Here is an 18,268-nt window from a genome sequence, read left to right on the forward strand (position 1 = left end):
ATTATTTTATAGCAGACCAGCTAGAGAGGAGGGTGAATACGCGGTACTCGTATATAGCTCACGATTATAGAGGCTAATGGCGCTTGTTTTGCCCTGCTTAGCACGCAGCGCGTTTTGTGACGTCACGGATGTCTGCGATATATGTCCTACAAGATGCATTGTTTTCTTACAATGTATCTTAAAACACATCTGATGGATCTTGTAGAAAATATAATGTGTCACCAATTAAGTAGAAGGCTCCAACCAGTACATTTAAAGTTTTGTGATTGAAAGTGAGAAAAAAAAGCAGCCTATTAAAGTAAATCTTTTTTTTTTAGGCAATTGGCAATTCGTGCTTCACTAATGCAGAGTGCCTGTTCGTAGGTTTTAGCGGGGAGGTGATACTCTCACCTCCCCGGTTTAGTTCGATTTTGATTTACAACGTAACGTACATACTCACAGATGCACAGTTGTTGGGAACTATTTTCTGGTCCTCATATCTTCTATGTATATAGGCATAATGAAGAGTATATTACTATCCTGATAGAAAAAAAAGCAAGTGTAATGATTTTATGAGACTACATTTTAGACTAGTAGTATAGGCCCTAATGACAAAATAATGTTGGATGTTGTTTGTACCCTCCCTGAAGTTGCCCTCTCTTTCGAGATAAAATGCGAAAAAATAGACCATCCTACTCCGAGCAATTGTTATTTTGATCAGGAGCATCCATATCAGGATGCGCGCTACAACGATTAAATTGATTGCCCGCAGCGTGTCGCATGTGAGAACGATACAATTATGGACAAACTTCTGCAATGGTATAGAACTATTACAATTAATAATTCATTCCGGTTGTAATAAGATGGATTTAAAATTCATGTTTCCACCCAACCATAGAATCACACATTATTTCCTATGACATACAGGCTTATGAATCACAAAATGATAAGATGTCAAACATGCTTCATTACAATCACCTGTGCCGTACCCCCCCCCCCCCCCCATCGACACACGCCTTGGCCTTTTAATTTTTGCGAAAGAGAAAACTAAAATGCTTTCTACGTTTTCACAACACGGAAACACTGTGCAAACTTTTATAGGAAGCCTTATTCTTCCATAATCATACGACAAATTCTTGTTATTTCAAATTTATCTTATAGGGCGGTTATTTTTTTAGCTCAGATTGAACCGCATCTGCTTCCAGATTTAAAGGATACGAGCTCGATTCCCGAGTCTAACTGAGTAACTGTGTGTAATCATCCCGTCCCCACTGTAAGAGGGAAATCACCCTGTTCCTCGGATAGAATATAAAATGGAGGTTCCGTATTGTATGATAGAGTCAAAACTCTTGCATGGAAAAGATCCATTTTCATTCATTCATAGCAAAGAATAGGATATTTAACCCGGTGAAAGTGCATGGTCCCGCCTCAGCCATCTTCTCAGATAGAAAAATGAAATACACAGACAAACAAACAAACTCATGTAAACAGAATATCGAGATAAACATTCTCAGACTGATGTGTGTTTGATGATGGGAGATTCCCTTACCCGTTGAGGACGAGTCCCTAGTATTTATTCGGTCAAGTGTCTATGGGAAATGCGCGTTCCTCAACGTGTTAACAATTACACAGGCAATGTGGAATGCAGGTGCCGCAATTTACCAATTTATTAGAATGGACCTGACAATTGCCGAGAAGATTTGATTCCCAGTAATATTCAGTGTTAGTCGCGCCCAAGAAGATAAAAACAAAATTATATTATGCCTAAACATTGTCAAGGAAATGGGTTCATGGGCAAAATTACTCGTCAAATTATTCTTCGAGATTGTCATCAATTAAATAAAGGTTTAGGAATCAGAAAATGGCAGTGAAAAGTTTTTGTCTCACTATACAGAAATACCAATAGAAATTAAGCTGATTGTAAACATTGTAATAAGACAGATGTGACGTACTTTGCTAGGTCTTTGAGATATTATGTTCTACACTAAAAATTGAAAATAATGTAAGTTAGGATTGTTGTCAAGTGAGACGAACCTAAATATGGAAGGAACATTAGTAACGTTATTCCTTTTCTATTCTTAATAAGACTGTCATTATAAGACATACGATCATTGTACCAGCGTACAGTAAGTATTGTTCAGCGTGCTGATCCAATAAATATTGAAGCCTGTGTGTATGAGCAAATGACATGGCTAATATCTGTAAAACGAGGAATGTTCGCGTGCATTTTAATTTCGCGAATTTCGCGAGCGCCAAGATTCGCGAAATTAAAATGCACGCGAAATTTCTTGTCTACACTAAATGCATTGAACGCCAGTGGCAAATCGCGAAAATTTCATGCCACGAAAAAGGCCGTCGGCTCCAATTCGCGAAAATTTCCTGCCGCGAATATATCATGTTTTACAGTATCCATCGTCTATTTGGCCGTAGAAACACCACAATCATAATACCGATAAAACTCGATTTCAACAAGAAAGCATGCTATACTGAGGGTGAGGTTTATTGCCAGATTAGCCAGTTTAGGTATAATATCTCTTATCTTCTCTTCTCTCTATCCTCTACTCTTCCTACTCGGGTACCTTACTCTCAGGCCTTGTGTTATTCTATTTTGTTTTGTCCTTCTTTCGTCTTTATACATTCCACCTTGTGTTGTCCTTTTCGTTAAACGACATTTAAAATGCTTTAAGGATTTACTCTTTTTGTTCTACGTGTGTATAATTCTAATTGTTCCGTTCCTTCCTTTAGTTAAATAAGAATTTGTTGTAAGGCATGTTAAGTTCAGAGGCCGTTGTCCAAGTCAAGCGTTTTGCTTATTGATAACGATCTCTTCCACCTGTACACTTAAAGATCTGAAATGATATCTATTCATAATTTCACATGATTATTTGTAATGCGACATTTTGTTTATATTTCCATGACTTGTGAATAATATGTTCGATATTGTCATACTAATTATCTTCTGTTACGTACAAGTGGAGAAAAAAAGCTTACTGAAACTGAAACTGAAACAGACTCTTCTTGTGCCTTAGTCGATCAAAAGCCACATCTGATGATGTTCTTCACCAAACGATACAAACACCTCGAATCCGTTGATGAACACATGATCCACCACCATAGGGTTGCGTATGGGAGACTCTCGTATTCTTGCAAGAGCCGTTTTGGGGGTCATCCCACAAGAACGACACCCACGAATCATACAGCCCACGAGTTCGACATTGAAAACAGGTCCATGAGTCATACAGCTCACGAGTCATACAGCCCATGAGTTCGACACTAGGTAATACAGCTTATTATGTCGCTCTCGTGGTATGGGCCTTGAAAGCTTAATTAGTGTCAAACTCATGGGCTGTATGACTCGTGAGCTGTATAACTCAGGGGCTGTATGACTCGTGGGTGTCAGTCTGGTGACAAGCATCCGGTTTTTTTCCACCATGCATATGGCGTATAATGGGGAATTAAACGAACGCTATCACAATAGATTGCAAGGTACAGTATATTCATGTGCATAAACTTAAACGAAAGAGAAAGGTCAGCACTCTATCTACCTGTCGTGTTTACTTCATCCCTCATTAGCCCAGCATCCTATAATGGCCGGTGTACATCATCTTCAGGCATTAATGGATTCAACATCCTGCTACAATACTCTTGTCCTGCGCCTAATCCCTACATACTAATTTTCCATTCTTGTCTTTTCTTTTTTAGTCTGGACAGAGAATAGAGCCACATGATTTCAGTGGCAATTTTTCAAATGCTTTGGAAGTTTTAAAGGTATTGTTAACCATTGAGAGCAGTGATTAAAAAAGTAATAATTATGTTCTAGTTAACATATTTGGTGTACGTCAGTTCTATCACAAAACATCCTACCATATGAAATTTTCCCAATAAAGCCTAATATAAGGTGATATCACTATTTTTTTGAAGATAGAATATGTAGACACTTTAGAGTTTTATTATATATATTGTTCACATTTTGTTTATTTAGCAATAAATACTTAACATCGATTATACTGATTAGCATTATCACATTGGTTGTTTCTGTCCCTAGCTGACATTTTGTAGAACTAATTTGAATCACTGAAGCTGGATTTTTGTTTCATCTGCAAATGGTAAATAGTGTCTTTAAGAAAAGAAATGTAAGCGAGAGAGTAGAGAGAAGGAGAACGTCTCAAAAGGTGGGCCAAGTCTGATGACAAGAACATCCGGAAGGTTTTCTGTTTTCCTCTTTCCGATTTATTTCTTTATTAGAAGTGTAAAAGATTAAATCTCTTCACGTTGCATGTGCTTACATGAGGCACCTTTGTCTCGGGTGCACGTCACGAGACCGACACCCACGAGTCATACAGCCCACAAGTCATACAGCTCACAAGTCATACAGCCCACAAGTCATACAGCCCATGAGTCATACAGCTCACAAGTCATACAGCCAATGAGTTCGACACTAAGCCAACAAAGCCCACGAGACTGACACATTTACGCGCCGTGTTGTATCTGTCGATCTCGTGGGCTGTTTTTACCTAGTGTCGAACTCATGAGCTTTATTTGCCTAGTGTCGAACTCATGAGCTTTATTTGCCTATAGTGTCGAACTCATGGGCTGTATTACTCGTGAGCTGTATGACTCATGGACCTGTTTTCAATGTCGAACTCGTGGGCTGTATAACTCGTGGGTGTCGGTCTAGTGGGATGACCCCTTTGTCTCCCCCCCCCCCCAAAGGTTTTCATTTACTGGGACTCTGGAGATCACTCTTGGAATAAGCCTTCCCCCCCCCCCCCCTTCAATTTTTCCAACTATCGTCCATCCTTCTTCGTACGGAAATACTGGTTGAGCACGTTTCTTCACTTCGTATCCTGACACGACGTAATCGAAGTGATTCGTCAAAAGCGATGCAATTTTTATTACTGCCGGTTGTAACCCCTAAATGTGCTTTGAATCTCATTTTGCACAGAAAACTCCACATACTTGTACACACTGTCGAAAGTTCCATCGTAGGAAGCGTTAAAGGAGACTTCCAGATGATTTTGAGACTCTACATTTGAACAACTATAAATCTGTTATAGTACTAAGTACAGACTTTCAGAATCTAAAGTGATTGCGATCAGTAATAAGAATGTTTTCAAAATTTATAACAAATTGCAATGAACAAGGATGATGACATGGCAGCCTCTTCTAAAGAATGCATGAGTTGGGGCTCAAAAAAGCAGAACAAAAGAAGAAGGCGTACATAGATTCTACACAGGTGCACTTGTTAAGCAAGCGGTATTGTATAATGGATTTACACTGCTACATTTTGTTTTAGATTAATCAGACTATTGGTTTCTCTGCTTTAGGACCACAATGAATTCCACAAATCTATATATGGAACTGTCGATTTATGTGCTACATGACGTTAAATTATGAAAATAATCTGGAATGCCCTCTTTATATATCGCAGCATACTAGTATCACTATGACTAATCAGGACCCTACCCCCCCCCCCCCCGCAAAAAAGTAAAATTTTGTACTTAATTGTTGTAGATCACAAATAAACCATTAGTTTAATGTCCCGGCAAATTAGATCTCTTGAAAACAGACCACGATTGGAGTGGGCTATATGATTTCGTTGATTTTTTTATCATCGAAGCGAATAGAGGTAGAATAGGTCCTGTATCTATTCATTATCTTCACGATGCTTCATGGATCAATGAGTATGATGAGAAAGATTCGTCGTCATTATGAGTCAGCTTGTGTAGTTTGATCACAGAAATACTCAACGACAATATTGATGTAACATTGTATAACGAGAGAACTATTTGGTTCCTCTTGGCCAGATGTAACGTGTTCCATCTTCCAGAGAAACTTTTATACACTAGATAAAGGAAAGAATTTATTTTGATTCAGAAAAACGGTCTGACCAACACCAAGCATAATATAGAGTCGATTCAAAACTAACGGTCTCTTGCTTTGACAATCACTAATGTGCTTTTGGCAATTTAGACCTGAAATTAAAAGAGATGAGTAAAGAATTATTTTGCAGAAAATGACGTAGAGTGTGTAGGGGAAAATATGTATTGTATACAATGAGTTCTTACTGCTGTTATGATGGTATTTTGTTTATCTGAAATGATATGACGTGCAATTTGTTGATATTTCAGTTTTAGTCTTGTTTTAATCTGAAATGAGGATTTCATAATGTATTCACGCAGGCATCGAGAGTAGAGGCGCGTGTGTGCTTGAGTGAGTGAATGTGCTCTCATTACCTTGGAAGCAATAAATTGTGAAGAGTACATTGTATCTCTCCAATGAATATTTCTGGCCTAAACTAGTAATTAGCAGATAGTTGTTATGCCGACCACAGCTTGCCGACAATAATAATGATAGTGTCAATTTTATATAAGTAGAAACGAAGAGTCGTCTAGAAGATTTTTCTTGAAGGTTCATGTAAAGAAAGTTTAGACGTTTTAATTCATTAGCAATGATTAGTCTTTTCATATAATAGGCCTATACGCTGAAGCACTAATACGCAATGATATGAATACTTACATGTATAGACACATCCGCACAGAGAAAAACTTCAAACCAGTGCATAGAGAATACAATATAAACATCATGATAGAAAGGCGTGGGACCGCTTTGTGGTGAAGAGGTGTTTTAGTGGTCCTTAGTTTCATGTTCATATTTCGAGATTGTTAGTTTAATCACTTTCACATAAATATTCTGAGAAACAGCGCCCCTGGTTTACATTCCTTGCGGAGTATAAGTCCTCTCATTTTTTTTTCAATTCGTTTTAAGTTTAGCGACCCACATGGAATACATAATTTATTACAAAGAAGTGCAACATGATCATTTTCTCCTGTCAGAAAGCTTTTGAAAGCTTGCGCCTGACAATACCTCATCCACTTTCTCCTGTGCTCTGCTCGTCTCGTTTTTCAAGAGGATCTTTCAGTGGTTAAAAGGGAGCGGGGGTGGCTATCAGTGGTACAGTCTCGTCACCAACCACATGCGACAAAATACTCCTTGCATTCCCTATAAAGTGTTGGAAAAAAGAGGAAGTCACAGTTGGAAGGCACTAGTCAACGTCTCCTTTTGAAAGCTGGACATTGAACAATCTTTGGACACCAAGAAAAGAAAAAGACAATGCTTTTTTTTCTTATGCGATCAAATAAGCAGAAATCTCACAACATAATTAGTTAAGGAGGTAAAGTTTGCACTGAGAAATCCATCAGAAGGGAAATCGGAAACAATATGGTTGTTTCTATATAACATTCCACCAATATTTACCGTCAGATCTGTTCCATCGTAAAACCATATTGTAAGTGTAAGAATCATTAATCGTAAGTTAAGGTGAGTTGGCTCAGTCGGAAGCGCGTCTGCCTCACGATCACGCGGCCCGGGTTCGAACCCGAGTCTGGACTGAGCAATGTTGTGTTTCGCAAAGAGCAGGGTGTTTAACCCGGTGAAGTGGTCCCATCTCACATCCGTAACTGGACCCCATGGAAGGCCAGCTTAACGTAGCTGAATATGGGCTATCCAGCCATCTTCTCAGATGGAAAATGAACAGACAGACAGACAGACAGACAGACAGACAGGTCATCATTCTCTTTTTATAACTAATGCAGGATTCGACAACAAGCAGTACGAATGGTACTTGGCAGCATACAAGGTTTTAGGTTTGTTTTCGTTCTATTTTCTATTCTATTTGACTTTTAGATTTTACTCTAAAAAAACGAGCTTTAGCTTTGTACACGCAACTTTAACTGAAAGCTAATCTTTGTTGCTAATCTTTGTGAGTCCTCTCAGCTTGTATCAAACTTTTGCTAGCAATTCTTAAATCTTCTAAATGATATAGACTTGATCCTTGAAGAGCAAAGAGAGAGAGAGAGAGAGAGAGAGAAAGAGAGAAAGAGAGAGAGAGAGAGGGAGGGAGAGAGAGAGAATAATTATACCTTGAAAATTAATATCCATACATATTATAACCGCCGGGGAGTTCTATCTAGATATATATCGAAATGATCAATGTACTATGTATTCTCCATAATGCTTATGAAAAAACCGTCAATTGGGCATTGAAGCACTGGACTTGTGAGATGCGGTACACGTCAACTATAGACAGCTTTTAGCTCTTTCAACCAATTCGCTCGTCACTTCTCTATTTGCGATTAATCACAAGATAGTGTTGTACCACAACAAATTGACAGCCCATTTTACGAATCCTGGTATAAACAAGAAGTATATGTCGACAGCAGGAAAACAAGGCATTAAGTGATTACCTCTAAAAGCAGCGCGTCCCCGTTCTTTACCGCTTTCTAGCATTCTTTCACGTACTCTACCCCCCCCCCCCCGTTTTTCGTCCATTTTTTCTAAAATCATTTTTGCTCTTCCTGACATTTCTCGAAATGCAGGAGATTGTGATTTTGAAATCAATTAACACCGAGGCACTGTTCAAATGTATTACAGGATCACTCTTGAAAAACAAATTTGCCATCTTGGAAGATTCAATCAACATCAACATCTTCTGTTTTGCTCGTGGACTAATCTACATGTCTGATAGCCTCGATTAAATCGATTTGTTGATGTGAGGGGAATCTAGACTTTGTTAGGGTAGCACGAAAATAAAAATATTCAAAATGGGAAAAAAAATACAAATATGCCACCTTACGCTGTCTTCATCCACAATACAACAAACAACTGTTCCACCTATAGTATAACAAGCTTAACATCGAAGTAAACACTCTACATATTTTGCAGATACTCGTTAATCAACTCCTGCCAAATAAGCAGTGATAATAGTTATAGAAGCAATGATTTTTTAACGACGAACTCAATCGGCGAATTAGCAGCAAGGTAGGCTAAAAGGGAAAGCTTATAATGATGGGAAAAATGAAGAGCAATTAAGCGTAGCTGATGATAATATAAACGATGGAATAAATGAATTATACAGAATTACATGCACAGTAAAATGTAGGAGTAAGAGGATTACAAACCGGCAAAAGTTGCGAGTGTCAACGAGTTAGGCACTTTAGAATTTTTCATGAAATTTCCTCCTGTTTACTTCAAACATTTAGTTAATTTGGAGTATATCAACTTCCTCTTAAAGAATTTTCTAGAAAGAATACACGAATAATTATGTATACATATCGCCAAAAAATGTCTCTAGATGATGGCAATTAATTAGAATTCAGATCTAAATAGTTTATATCATATTTTCTTTCCCTCTTTAGTAATGAAATTACGCATAAAAGTATAAAATTGTAGTATATCGTGAATAAACGTCAGGTTCGATACCCACTACTTCCTTTTCCCGACATGTCTGTTATAATACAAATAAGCAGTTGCAATCTTACAAATACATTTTCACAAAGGGAGACAACTGATTAAACTCTTTCATGGCACATCTTTACCCTTCTACTTTAATCATCCTTAGATTTCGTATATTTCATATATTATTCTCTTTTTAGAAAAAAAAGACTTACTGGCGATCAGAATCGAGAGCATGAGAAAATAGAACGAACACAGGAACACAGTTCATCCTGTTTTGAATGAATGAATTTTTTTTCAGTATAAACGCCCTCACGGTCTCCATTTTGAGGAGCACCTCCCAGTATTATCTTTGATACAACGTATTCCATATGCCAGCTATCAGTAGTCATACACTCAATCATTCAAGTGGTTCATAGAGTTCCCAGGTGTGATGTCATAGTCATTTATCGCTATGGAAACTATAGTCTTCAACAACCTCATCTGGCCCGAGTGTTTATACTCGGGCCTGCTCGGTTCCATCCCAAGCTATAAGAAAAGACTTTATGTGACATCATCATTTTGGAACTGTATGGGTCAGATTGAAAGTCAGATTCAACGCAGTAAGTACAACCCTGTTAAGAAACAAAACAAAACAAAACAACACAACACAATATCAAGGAAGTGGGGAAGCTTTAGACAGAACTCTACGCAAATGGTCAACAAAGGTTTGAATCACATCATTGCGCGTATGGGCGCCAAATCTATTGCCCCATCACGGCGTGCACGACAACACTCCCCGCTGATTATTCCTATTTCCAGAGGCTATATTCCCCCTGATCAAGAAAATAATCCATATCTAAAGCATAATGATAGCCACAGTTACAATAACAGATTCATCTTTTACGGTCACATTTGCAAAGAGCGCGTTGAGAAATTATTCATATATGAGCAATCCTACAATAAATCCGAACAAAGCATGGAAAATGAAGTCACCCAAACATCATAATTTCAGATTTTAGCAAACCCTGTCGATCAGTGTCTTCATTTCGCCGTGATTCGCAGGCAATGTTTTTATTCATGATCAAAAAAAAAAAAAAAAATCTGATGTCACGTAATGAATAAAGGTTTGTCTTGCCTCCCATTTTGTGTAGCTTTTTGCCTAGCTAAGACTTTAAATACCCATTCCTATAACCTTTAGTCTGAGTAGACAGAATCACAATAATAATTGCCTTCTCTGAAGCAGATTCAGGACAGGAGGGATAATTCCCTCACAGCAAGTATAGGCGGATGATATGCGTCTTGATAAATCAGCCCCCAGTACAAAATTCACTAATGGAAGAAAATATGGAAAGGATTCTTAACGGGATTTGCAAGGGGCTTTCGAAAGTCTCGTGATCAAACGCAAAAATTGAATTTGATGCAACGAGTCGTTGCAATGGCTTTATTTGTCACTTTATTCATGGACAAAAACATATGCCGTTGTTGTTTAAGATCTGATACTCCAAAGAAGACACCTTCCTGTTTTTCATGTATTCCTGGAATACTGAAAGGGTAAATTACATCACTCAAAAGTTTTTAGAAATGTCCATAATCCTTAAGAAAGAATGCAAATAATATATCTTCTCTCCGGAATAATTCTAAAATCAGAGAATGATTCAATTTTAATTTGTTTTATTTAAATTATCATGGCAAATCTGCAACGTTCGTCGAAATATAAGAATACTTAAAAGAAATATATATTTGTGTGTACACTAACATTAATTCACCGTATCCTGCATAAGGTGCAGGTGCAAGACCGTCATCAATAAGCAGTTTACTTGACTGGGGTTACGGCTTCTAGGCGATGGTATAATTTACCTTTTGCCAACTTGTTTGCAGATAAAACAAGAACCCAGCATTAGTGCTTCAAAATAGTTCTAAAAAGTGAGCTAGGGATAGAAACAACCAATGTAAAAATTGAACCATCAATCGATGTTAAGTATTGTTGAATATACAAAATATGAACAATAGTTATAATAAATATGTTTCCAGACTAAACCGTCTACATTTATGGTTTAATGAGAAAAACAGTGATATCTCCTTATATTATAGGCTTCATTGCAAAAATGTTATATGGTAGGATGTTTTGTGATACAATTGACCTATACGCATATGCATCAAAAGTGATATCTTGAACATTTTTTTAAAATCACTGCTTCCAAACGTAAACAGGACCTTTAAGCCGAGGAGGACACAAAGGGAATGTAACATGACAGAGAAGAATGTGAGGGGATGTAAAAGGAAAATATAGTGCTTGGGGGAAGTTGAGAGAAGAGAAGGGATAGTAACAGTGTTGACTAGTTTGGAGCTATATCATAATCATGTACAAATCAGACTTTTTTTTCAAAATTTTTGTAGCCCTCCATGGAGTATTTCATTGTCTCAATGTCAACATAATACAACTCAAAATATTTAACCATAATCTCGGGTTTCTGTCCTTAACATTTCTCTCATTAACATTAATGAGAGAATTTTTTTTTCTAAAGACTTTGTTAATGACTGTACTTACAAAGGGTTTCCTGGTTGTGTATATTGCAACATGTGTCCTCGTGACGTGAATTCAGATCACATTGCAACGATGACGGGGAACAGGAGGGGCAGTAGTTCCTTGATACCTTGATACCTTGATGTAGTAATCCCTTGAAGCAGCTTGTACATGAAGCTATACTGGGATGAACTCGAACTGTGTGTCATGAGGGGGTGTCATTCAGTGTATGTACAGATGTCTCACTATCATACAATAAAATGTGAGTATAGGTGCTCAGTGCGAGTAAAAACAGCGTCGATCCTCTTACACAGTGGCTGATCCAGCAGGAGGCTGCATTGCCCTGAGGATGGGCAAAGCAGCTCCTTGGAATAATGTTGGGTTGGCGGTGCTTACTATGGGTCCCGGCAGGCGATTCCATAGTCTTATGGCTCTTGGGTAGAATGAATACTTGTGGGAGTCAATGGTGGATCTAGGGATTGTGTATTTGAGTTGGTGATCTTGTCTTCCAATGTAGTTAGCTGGGGTGATATCGGGTGGGAGGGGCATGGCAACCAGGTGATGTTGGATTTTGTGAAAAAGTGTGCATTGTGCAAGAAGGCGGCGAGAGTGAAGGCTATCCCATCCGAGTGCTGTTACTAGGGCTGTGGAAGATGATGTTGGGCTGTAATCACATAGGACAAAACGGGCTGCAGACTTTTGTACTTGCTCGAGTGAGTTGATATTAATAAAAGTGAAAGGATTCCACACTGCAGACATGGCAGAGGCGTATTCTAGTTGTGGACGGACCAGTGCAGTGTAGGCTCTGGCCTTTACTTCTTTAGTACATGGAGACAGGGTTCTGCGGATGAGTCCCAGGGTTTGGCTTGCCTTGTGCCTGATGGTCTGGCAGTGCTTGTTCCACCGAAGGTCAGCCGTAACCGTCACACCTAGGTACTTAAATACTAACCAAAGTAACTGTAACATATTCATATACAAGCCATACGAGAGGGTTAGGAGGAGATGACATATACCAAATTGCAATTATAACTATTTTGCTTTCGCAGATAATCCAAAATTTCATAACTTCCTATATTTAGATTAGTATTAATGGAGCGTTAATGTTTTGCCTCTTTGACTTTATCCCCTACACTAAAGTCATCTTCAACATGTTCAAGTCAGAGTCCTCTAAATGGTTTAAAAGATTTCTCAGACTGGTGATGTTCAACACATGATTGCTCCGTATTCTCTCAGAACATTACCATCAGTTAAAATTGAAAAGTTAAATCAAATCATGATTCTGCCTTGGTTTTCGTAAGAATATAATTTTAATCATTGTCCCTGACCTTGTGGAAAGGGTTATCAATACCAATTTATTTACCCCCCCCCCCAAAAAAAAAAGAGAGAGAGAGAGAGAGAGAGAGAGAAATATCTGGTTTGGCAGCTGTTTGGTATATAAATCGAAGTGTACGCGTGAAAATCAAAACATATTATGTGAGAAAAAAAAAGACTGTAGTGAAAACACTGTTGAGGAAGTAAAACAAGGAAAAGGCAAATTAGTGGTTAAAATAATTTCCACATTATATTTGTATACTTTGTTTGCTATTTGATACTTTGTTTTTGAACAGTCATGTGTAAACTATCAATACCGTTTCACTAAAACTATGTACTTTATCTCGTACATGTATTACTTCTTTGACCAAATTGTATTTTTCCGTAAAAAATTAGAAATGCAAAATTGATTGCAAAACAGTTTCATTGTGACGCCCTGTAGCACTGGTAATGTTCAACTTAGAGAAGAGAATTTTGTGAATCTGAAGAATATAATAAAGCGAAACTGCTACAATGAAATGCAATATGAATACATGTAATCTGCTCGCTTTCATCTTCTTCTGCTTCTCATTCAAATTATATACTGCTTCTATTTTGTATCATAGATTTTCTTTCAAATAACCTATAAGTTGGCATGTATGTAGTTAGTTTGGCAGAAAATGCGAGGTGAAAGGTTAGGATCAAATTAGGCACACGTACATCAATCCTTAACTGTCATTACTGGCGAAACGAGTCCCTTAGCATTATGACTGAAATTACAGAGAGAGTAGACTTGTCAGTTACCACGGGTAATCACCAATGTGACCTCACACCTCATATATCTACCACTATTTGTCCTATGCATCGTTTTGTTTTCTCGCATCAGTCCAAGTCGAATGAAACTCCTAACTTCACGTAATTCGCTGCTTGTGGGACGTACTGTTATACCGGACGAGAATTAAAATCCATATTCCCTTTGACGGGTCAATTTACACCAAGACTCGATGAAGCCCCCAAGCAGCACAATAAATGAACGTGGTACGTGTTTCACCCATGGGGCTTAATCTTGGCGCACTTTAAAACAAACAGAGGACAAGACGTATCTCCCTATCCATTTTTACGTGGACAGTTCTCTGCAGGAGTACAAACGACCATGTTGTATCCCCCCCCCCCCCCCCCATGGACAAAGACAAAAAGTTTATCAAAACTATCATGACTATTACCAGATTTTTTTTTTTTTTTGCGCTAACCGTATACCATGGCTTAAACCTTAGGTAAATATCTATATTTAGCATAGTTTTCATTTCACAACCCTGCTGATTAACTATCTTTCATGGTTTAACAGTTGCCATCAGTATGTAGACTGCCACTGTGTAAATAATTTTTTACGTCCATGCATCAATGAAGAATTTTAATCTGAATCTAATAATTTTTTGTAACAAGATTGTGTCCCTGAATATAAAGTAAAGTGTCTTCAAGGCTTTCTCGCAGTGACAAACTCAGTAAGTCTTGCTGAGCAATGTTGTGTGTAATCATACCGTCCCATCTGGCAAGAGACAAAACACTCTGTCTCTCGGATGGAACATAACATGGAAGTCCCGTGTATGAGAGAGTCACAACTCATGCACGTAAAAGATCCCACTTCATTTATTCATCGCAAAGAACAGGGTGCATAACCTGGTTAAGTGGCCCGCCCGAACTACAAACAACTGGACCTTATCTAAGACCAGCTAGTACAGCTGAGTATGGGCTATCCAGTCATTTTGTCCAATGGAAAATGTAACATGGAAACAAATAAACAAATAAACTTTTTTTTCTGTGAAGATAGAATTTCATGTGGAGACATTTGAGGGATTTGTCTGCGGCAGGATGGAGACTAAATAATGCGTTTGACATATCCCACGCTATTCAACAATAATGCCCAACTGTTTTCGATAGGGAATACAGTGATCAGCCTAGCTAGTTGGATATCTGTTTGTGCATCTGTCTATCTTCATTTCTTCTTGCCTTTTTCTTTCTCTGTTTATAATCTCTGTCTGTTCCTTTACATCTTTCACTCCTTCTCTTCCATCTATCTGTTCCTCCTCTCCGCCATCACAGAAATAATATAGGTGTCGTACCACACTTGAAATGAGGGCGCTGTTGTAACTCAGAGAAATAGATAACTGACTCTTGATCGAAGAGTATAGATGCTAGCGCTTCTATATATACACTCTTTGCTCTTGATCTTCGTGTTTCTGGTTCTAGTTCACTGACAGCGGTAGCGACCTCAGGTAAACCATTCTATCCTCACTGAGATGGGTTCAGGGTTTTCCAGGGTGATGTTCAAGTGAGATATTGAGTCTCTGCCACTAAAATTAAAGATCTGATAGGGTTGGGAGACCATGCAATGGGAAGTTGCCCCGACTCGGATATATTCGGAAATCCTCGTGACAAATCGTGTAAAGCTTTATGTGCTGCACACACGCAGCCGAAGAACCTCGACTGGACCTGACCGTTCCCGATCACTGATCGGTACGCTCATCGGTAAATCTGATCTCTACCCGGCATTGCCCGGAGAGGGTATAGAAATCAGTGTTTGCGATGAGCGCATAATTTTCGAATGTACCCCGGTAGCGAATGAAGATCGATTCTTTGACACGAGCTGCCGAGATTAGCCGAAAGGTATCGAAAGTTAATGAAAGAGCTGAGAAGCTAAAATTCTGCACGTGTTGAAATGTATACGTATATTGAGTAGGTGTGACTCGGCTACTCGTATCAACACGATCTACAGAGACGCTTCGACATGTCCGCACATAGGTTTTTGCAGTAGTTGTCTTTTCCAACGTGTCATAATGGGTTATGACATTATCCATTACTGACAATGCTACATCGAGTGGTTCCTGCGATTTCAAAGAACATTGGGGGGAAGATATTATAGTGCTACATTTGGCACTCATATGAGAAAAATCTAACTCAACTTTCTCATTATTCGTTCAATTAAAGGTTGTCGAACTAAAGGCTTTAACGGCTGACATAATTATTTCGTGTCTTCTTTTTCCCTCTCCTAGCTGCTGTGGGTCGCTATGGAGCATAGCAAGCATTGGTATCAACCGTTACGTGGCGATTTGTCACCGGAATCTTTACAACCGGATCTACACTCCCCGCACGATGGTGTTCCATCTAGCCCTGATCTGGTCTATCTGCTTTCTGGCTGACATTCCCAACTTCTTCGGCATGGGCGACCACCAGTTCGACCCCGTGCTCCTCGTCTGCACCTTCGACTACCGCGAATCGTATAACTACAACATTTTCCTCTTCATCTTCGCCTTCTGTCTCCCAATGGTGTTCATTGTGTTCAGCTACTTCAAGATCTACACCTATGCACAGTCCGTATCGAAGGAGCTGCATAGGATAAGGACAGGTAATTATTTTTGTTGCTTTCTTTTCACTTTTTATATACCTATCCATTGAAAAATAAAGGTTAAAACAATGAAACCAGTATCCAAGAACGGCAACTCTCCACTAAACAAGTTGGGGTTTATTTTGGCTATAAAAATAATAATCATAATTGAAAGTTCTGTTGCAACTGATTGACAAATTGCCCTACATTGACGTAAATAAGCACTGAATTGATCCGTGTCTTAGTAGTAGCCATGATAAAAGCAATCATGGGCGTACATACTCGATGATACATAATTATGACGCCTGTCCGGAGATCAGGAGGTTGTAGGTTGCAATGAAAACATCTCGACGGAAGAATTTCATGAATTTGAATGAAAGTTCTGTGTTTTAGAGCAATTTCCAGTTCAATTTATTTGTTGTCACCAATACGGTTAATATAAAGCACTGTGAGATGTAAATGAAATATAATATTATAGGAAAATGCCCAGCAGACATGTCGTGATGACGCCATGCACAAGTGCCCATGGTTTATGACAAGGCAAACGATGGCACTTGGTTTTACAACGACTTCTACGAAGACGTAATTGAAATATTTGAAGTGGAGGTTGGTATCTCTTTTTATGTTCTTTTTTTTTTCGTTTGACCCTGGTCAGGGGAAGGCAATTGTAAGGCGAAGACTCACTCGAAGATTCGAACCACGGACCGACGTCTACTGCGAACCATCCTCATGCTCGTCGTCTTCTTCTGCATCATGTGGGCACCCTTCTCTCTCATCGTGGTCATCGACCGCGACAATTCCTTCTCACCGCTCGTCTTCATCCTGGCCGCCAGCCTCTCGCACACCAACTCGAGCATCAACTGGCTTCTCTACTGCGCCACCAACAAGCACTTCCGGGAAGGTTACCGTCTCTTCATCCTGACCGTGTGCTGCTGCGGCCGGCTGACCCGAGACAAGGAGTCGCTCAGGATGCGAGGGATTGGAAAGTTCCTCAGTCGACGGACCAACGAGTCGACGTCGAGAGAATCATCGCGAACCAACACGGCAATGCTCAAGAGCGTGGAAGACCATCTCTAGGCCAACCGTCCATCAGAAGATAGATCGGGTAGAGCAGATGGCGTCACCTGAATCTTGCTGTCATGGCAACTTAACTTACCATGGATAAGGAGAGAGCACTAGCAGCACTTTTGCCGACAGGCACTTGCACGCTACCAACCTTATGGTGCGTTGTGATGACGTTCAACTTGACAAGCAGCTATGATAAGCAAAAAATCCCGTGCCAGATTGCAGATTCCCATTACGCACAAACATGAAACATAATTTTGCACGTGATACGTTTAATACAAACGTTCATTGGCTGATTAGATTCTGTTTTGCAGGTAGATGTTTCCTCAAGGATATGCAAATTCACGTTTTATTCGTAAACACACGAGATTTGAGCAGGGTGAAGCAACTTCTTTTGCATACTTTCCTGTATCGAAATTTCGACAGAGAAGTCTGAACAGAATTATGGGTAATGTTGTACGTTAGAAAGAATAATAGGCAACACTATAGCTGTTTGTGGTATCAGCTTTTACTTTGCACTTTCATTGCACTACTTAGATTTGTTTCTTGAAGATGTGTATGTGTGTGCGTGTGTGTGCGTGTGTGTGTGTGCCTGTTCACGGGAATGAGTGTGCAACCTGTGGATGTATCCTTTTACTCTATACCTAAGTAATGAATTTTGTGTACAGTTCCCAGGGTTAACTTCTAGCGTATACTCCCTTAGTTTTTGTGGGGTTTTTTTTGTGTGTGTGGGTGTTGTTGTTTTTTTTTTAAAGGAGTTGTAATGAGATTCTTTCTCCAGTCCAGAAGAGTCATCCATTTTATGTAGTTTA

At 39.0% G+C, this 18,268-nt stretch overlaps 1 protein-coding gene across 1 annotated transcript in view; it reads left to right on the plus strand.

The window, feature by feature from the left end:
• LOC139725983 (melatonin receptor type 1A-like) overlaps positions 1 to 17,468 on the plus strand; it is a 36,218-nt gene extending 18,750 nt beyond the window's left edge. The window contains exons 2-3 of the mRNA XM_071637065.1: positions 16,060 to 16,412; positions 17,047 to 17,468. Coding sequence (XP_071493166.1) covers positions 16,060 to 16,412; positions 17,047 to 17,468 — 775 coding nt within the window. The remainder of the gene's footprint in view (positions 1 to 16,059; positions 16,413 to 17,046) is intronic.
• Positions 17,469 to 18,268: the final 800 nt, after the last annotated feature.

Source organism: Diadema antillarum, unplaced genomic scaffold (assembly GCF_040938485.1).
Source record: "Diadema antillarum isolate AM-2024a unplaced genomic scaffold, OU_Dant_1.0 seq00000069_RagTag, whole genome shotgun sequence".
Classification (NCBI taxonomy): Eukaryota; Metazoa; Echinodermata; class Echinoidea; order Diadematoida; family Diadematidae; genus Diadema; species Diadema antillarum.